We start from the raw sequence: 5,797 nt of genomic DNA, 5'->3' as shown, positions 1-5,797 counted from the left end.
CTATTATAGAGTCAAGAGATGCTATATTTGATGAAGGTCGATTTTCATCGATTACCAGACCTAAAGATTTACATCAAAGTAACCCTGAAGAGATTGATCTAAACAATCAATCAAGTCCTCAAGATGATCATGTGATCATTGAGGATGAAAAGGAAATTGTTCCTACATTGCGTAGGAGTAAAAGGCAAAGAAAAGAAAAATCTTTTGGACCCGATTTTGAGGTTTATTTAATTGAAGGAACAAGTGATAATCTTTGCACTAGTATTCCATATATATTTGGAGTAGAAGGAGATCCATTAATATATAGTGAAGCTATGACTTCACGAGACTCGGATGTTTGGGAGGAAGCCATCAATGATGAGATGGATTCCATTATGGGAAACAACACTTGGGTGTTGGAAGACTTACCTCCAGGGTGCAAGTCTTAATCCCAAAAGATTGGTGTCGGCTACATGAACCACTATATGAGTTTCAATGGTCGTCCACATGGGTTTCAGGTTTCGATGTGATTGGAAAAGGTCAATGCGCACTCCACAAAACTATAAAAAGAATGATGAATGGTATAATTCAGCAGTGATCTAGAAGACTTTCAATACAAGATCACAGAACTGGAGATACACAATGCAAAAGAATCGGAATTTTGTCAATCTCTTCATTTCCACATCATCGCTTTTAAGTCAGCATCCCCTATAATTTCCAGTTAATTTTTGTATATTGAGTGAATATTTCTTTGTAGCCTTCAAAATTAAAATTGATATGTTGGTCCTTTTTTATGAGAAAATATTATCTTTATAAATGTAATATTTATTTTACATACGTCTCTTTACTTTTCTCGAGCCGGGAGACTCCTTTGGTGGCGCTCTCCTTTATGGGTATGAGTTGCCGCCATCCTTCCCTCCCCATGAGCAGGATACACTGGGTAGGATGATGATGATATTTATGGAAAAAATAAATGATAAAACAAATTTTTAAAAACACCCTAGACCCATTGGGTTGATCCGAACCTAGCCTAGCCCGTAACCTGTCGGTTTTCACGAGTCAACTTATAGAGCAAAAATGCTTATCTAAATAGAAAGATCTGACGGCATTAATGTTTTGGTTTGGGGGTGGTCTGGAATGGAAATGGATTTATTGGACGTGTTGTTTCTGTATAATGAAAATGGTTCGTTTGCACCATCTTAAATTGACCAGTGAAAACAAGAGCAATGCACAAAAGACGGAAAAATCAGTGAAATAGCCTGGAATAGAAAGACCATAGAATACAAGATATATAGACCTCAATATTTTCAGAGAAATGAACAATCCAGAGAAATTTCTAATGTTCATAGTCAGACCTTGATGTAAATCTCTCAGATTGCAACCGACATTATATATTTCAAGCACCTAAATGTGACAAAATATATGCTCCAATCTTTATCCAATGCAAACAAGTAAATTAATGACTTGCCTTGTGGAATAGTAGGACTTTATTGCGCCGTCCTTTCCTCTCACCATGGACTTCTGAGCTCAACAATAAGGAAGTCGAAGATGAGATAGGGATCTGGGTACACAAAGCTAGGGCATAGAGTGACTTGTCCATGACATGATCTGCTACATCCTTGAAGGATGGACGTTCAAATTCATCACCATTGATCAGTTTGTAAACGTCCTCTTTTAAGTTAGATATCAACTTCTTTGGACGGATTTGCCCAGCTAACCCAAGCCACCTGTAAACGGAAAATAGTACGTTGTTTGTCAGTACAATTGGTTCAAAGCACCAAAGTGGTTGCAAAGACCAAAGGTTCAAACATTCCACCACGACATACATCGAAGCCACAGAAGAAGAAAATAAAAAAGGTTAATTACAAAACAAAACCGTATAGCACTAAACATGCTGCCATGAAAAAGTTTTGCATAGAATTTCAACTATAATGAGATGCTCAAAACATTAAATTTGATTCACATTTCCTGGTGTATACATCGTTGGCCCTACACATTGCAAACACGAGGCTTAGCTTGAAATGGAAAGGACAAAACCACACTATTGGTATTTCTCAATTCATCTAGACCATCATCGAGAAAACATCTCCACATTAAATATCTAGCATATAGATCACACTTGTATGTTTTGAGAACCACACATGCTTTCTTATGAATTTATGCCACACTTATAATGATCATTTGAAAGCAAGTTTGCAAATCATACACTTTTAAATGACAACTAATAGAGGTTTTCAAGCAACTAGAATTTTTCCCTATGAATGAAGCCTCTACATAAATAAATAAAAAAGAAACAAGCATCTTGCATCTTGAAAACCCATGTTACTGATTCGCTACATTCATCTAAAATGGTCTAAAGTTTCTCAATGGTATTAGTAAATTAGGTAACACTCCTAAAAATAAAGGAGTGCAGCAGCATATGAGTGTATATTGTTTGCCCTCTTTGGTTCATCAGAAAAGAAATACATGTATCTACTTTTCAAAGTTCAAAACCAAGATGGAAATCACAAGGAAAACTACGCCTAACAGCCTAAAATAATGTGGAAAAACAAATTTCACAGGTTCTCAACAACAACAATGTTCAATCCTAAAAGATTGAGGTCAGCTACATGAACAACGTTTAGAAGTTGCATATAGATATGATTTCAAAAGTAGAACTTATTTTAGGCTCATGAAGATCACCCTAACTTATCAAATGCAACAAAATCCATCAGCTTGGCAGCCAACACCAGCAATGAGACAACCAATTCACATCTTAAAGTTCCATCAAAGTCAACTAAACCTACTATACAATTAACACCCAACAACACAAAATCACAACTTTCTCACAAGAACACATAAAGTTCTACCCATGGAGCCACCAAAATCAAAATATCAAATTTAACACATTTACCTTACAATATAACATCCATATTGAAATAGCACCAATTAAATTCTACAGAAATGAGATACCAAGAGTAATACAAAAGGCACATACATTCCTATTTATATTGTCTAATGAACCTAATAATATTAAAACTTAAAATAAATAGGAATATCGATAAACACAATCTATTACTAGCTATATACATTATTAATTACATAATACAAGAAATGAAATTGAAAATCAAAATAAAAAAAAAAAAAAAAAAACAAAAACTAAAAGAAGGGGATGAGACAAACCAATCACCAAATGAAGGGCGAAGAAGGAGGGATTGAAGAGTAAAAGAACCAACGTCTTTTTTAGAAAGGGATGGAGTAAGAGAAGGGATGATTCCGAGAGGGAAGCCATTGCCAAGAAGAGAAAGTTGTTGAACACGAAGTACTTTCCCAGTTATACAAGAGTCAAGAGGTAATGGGTCACCCGGAATGGCTTTGGCACACCCATCTAGGTTTTGGGTACTAGAAATATCCATGTCCCAAAAAGCTGCATCCATTGCTGTCCTCAATTTCGCCATTTTTGTGGGCAATTGAGGTCTATGTCTTTGAGGTTGTGCAGTAGGAAGAACAGAAGAAATATTGTGAATTTTCAGGTTTTTCCTTATCTATCTACGGTACGTAAACCTTTGTCTCTTGCTCTTGAGGCATTTCGAAATGCTCCCCAGACCCCACTAGTCGATCCTAACTGTTCAATAATTTAGAGTATAAAAGATATAAAAGTTAAAGTATAATTATAAGTTTTAATTGTACTAATTTTAATTCCATGAAAATTAATGGCAAGTACTATGAAAACATAGGGCCAAGGAGATTATAAAATATTAATTTTATAATTAATAGAGTTTTATTTTGAAACTACAGTAGTTTCTTAAGATTGGAATATATTAGTGCGCTCAATTAAAGGCACATTTATAGGTTGAAGCTAAGTTTTAGCTAGACTAATTCCAACTTTCTATTTTCTTGGGCCTTATAGTTTTACACCGCTGATTTGTTAGTATTTATTAATTAAAAGTTACGGCTAGTTTTAATTTAAAACCTAATAAATAAAATTTCCTAGAAAGTGAGTAAATCATGAAATCATGGGTAGTTAATTCTACCATTATAAATATATAGATTCAATATCTCTTATGTGAGATATGCTATTATTCAAGTGCAATTTCTTAATTATTTTAAGTGATTGCAATATTATTTTTCTCAACCTTTCCAAGTTAAATTCTCTACAAGTTATTAAGTGTGAAAGAAATTGATCACTTCTTTTCATTCTATTTCTAAGATTGCCTGATATAATCTCTAATACTTCACATAGATTAATTTTATAGTGCTTATAATTAATTGCAAACCGTTGTATCTCAAAAGTGTATTCCAGGTTTTAAGCCTAAATACCAAGAAGGCGGAATGATGCTTCTAGGAAAACTAGATAATGCCTCAGTTTGGTATCAGGTTTCCATAGACAGTATTGTTTTAAAGTATCTTCGGTTTAAGGTTAATTATTTATTTTAAGTTAATTAAATTCGTTGTAATTTCAATTCCTAGAAATTTGTATTAGGTTGCTAAGACTCTATAAGAAAAATAGGACTCTACAAGAAATGATTAACTCCATGCTATCTTACTCTGGTTTGAGTGATGGATTTTGGGGGGAAGAGATGTTGACGGCTTATCACATCTTAAATAGAGTTCCTACAAAAGTTACTAATAAATTTCCTTACGAGTTATGGTATTAGAAAAAGCCAAATCTAAGTTATCTTAGAGTTTGGGGTAGTAGAGCAATTGTAAGATTGCCCGGCAACAAAAGGAAAAAGCTAGGTGAAAGGGGCCTAGAAAGCATATTCGTAGGTTATGCGGAATTTAGCAAAACCTATAGGTTCTATATTATAGAGCCCAATGACTTTATACAGGTTCACGCTATTATAGAGTCAAGAGATGCTATATTTGATGAAGGTCGATTTTCATCAATTATCAGACCTAAAGATTTACATCAAAGTGACCCTAAAGAGATTGATCTAAACAATCAATCAAGTCCTCAAGATGATCATGTGATCATTGAGGATGAAGAGGAAATTGTTCCTACATTGCGTAGGAGTAAAAGGCAAAGAAAAGAAAATTCTTTTGGACTCGATTTTGAGGTTTATTTAATTGAAGGAACAAGTGATAATCTTTGCACTAGTATTCCATATATATTTGGAGTAGAAGGAGATCCGTTAACATATAGTGAAGCTATGACTTCACGAGACTCGGATTTTTGGGGGGAAGCCATCAATGATGAGATGGATTTCATTACGGGAAACAACACTTGGGTGTTGGAAGACTTACCTCCAGGGTGCAAGTCCATTGGTTGTAAGTGGATTTTTTGAAAGAAAATGAACATTGATGGTACAGTTGATAAGTTCAAAGCCCGGTTTGTGGCTCAAGGCTTTAGGCAAAAGCATGGTGTTGATCACTTTGACGCCTATGCTCCAGTTGCAAGGATAACCACTATAAGGTTAGTGGTGGCGATAGCTTCGTCATATAATCTAGTAATCCATCAAATGGATGTCAAAACAACATTCTTGTATGGTGATCTAGAGGAGGAAATATACATGAGACAACCTGAAGGGTTTATTATGAAAGGACAAGAACAAAAGGTGTGCAAGCTAGTAAAGTCTCTTATGGACTAAAGCAAGCACCAAAGTAGTGGCATCAAAAAATTCATGAAACTATCTTGCCGTATGGATTCAAATCGAATCAATCGGATAAGTATGTATATAGTAAATTTGATGAAAAAGGCAACAGTATTATCATTTTTCTATATGTCGATGACATGCTTATTTTCGGTACAAGTTTGTTGTAAGTAAAGAAGGTAAAGGATTATTTATTTCGGTCTTCAAAATGAAGGATATGGGGGAGGCGTATGTCAGTTTAGGCA

The 5,797-nt window shown here is 34.6% G+C and overlaps 1 protein-coding gene across 1 annotated transcript; it reads right to left on the bottom strand.

Annotated features, from left to right (window-relative positions):
- Positions 1-578: 578 nt before the first annotated feature.
- LOC130810685 (protein TRIGALACTOSYLDIACYLGLYCEROL 4, chloroplastic-like) lies at positions 579-3,416 on the bottom strand. Its single transcript, XM_057676825.1, has 4 exons — positions 3,149-3,416; positions 2,662-2,761; positions 1,448-1,706; positions 579-608 (listed from the first exon to the last, which is right to left on the bottom strand). The coding sequence occupies exons 1-4, from the start codon at positions 3,414-3,416 to the stop codon at positions 579-581; spliced, it is 657 nt and encodes a 218-aa protein (XP_057532808.1).
- Positions 3,417-5,797: the final 2,381 nt, after the last annotated feature.

Source organism: Amaranthus tricolor, chromosome 4 (genome assembly GCF_026212465.1).
Source record: "Amaranthus tricolor cultivar Red isolate AtriRed21 chromosome 4, ASM2621246v1, whole genome shotgun sequence".
Lineage (NCBI taxonomy): Eukaryota > Viridiplantae > Streptophyta > Magnoliopsida > Caryophyllales > Amaranthaceae > Amaranthus > Amaranthus tricolor.
The sequence above is the reverse complement of the archived record's forward strand: the minus strand, read 5'-3'. Positions and strand labels throughout refer to the sequence as shown.

Excerpts from the sequence above, each read along its gene's own strand:
- LOC130810685 (XM_057676825.1), bottom strand. The coding sequence starts at position 3,416 with ATGGCGAAATTGAGGACAGCAATGGATGCAGCTTTTTGGGACATGGAT. Across the intron at positions 1,707-2,661 it reads GTTGCATTTGATAAGTTAGG|GTGGCTTGGGTTAGCTGGGC; the intron begins GTGATCTTCATG and ends TTCCGTTTACAG. Across the intron at positions 609-1,447 it reads AAGTCCTACTATTCCACAAG|TTCTGTGATCTTGTATTGAA; the intron begins GCAAGTCATTAA and ends GTGTATCTCCAG.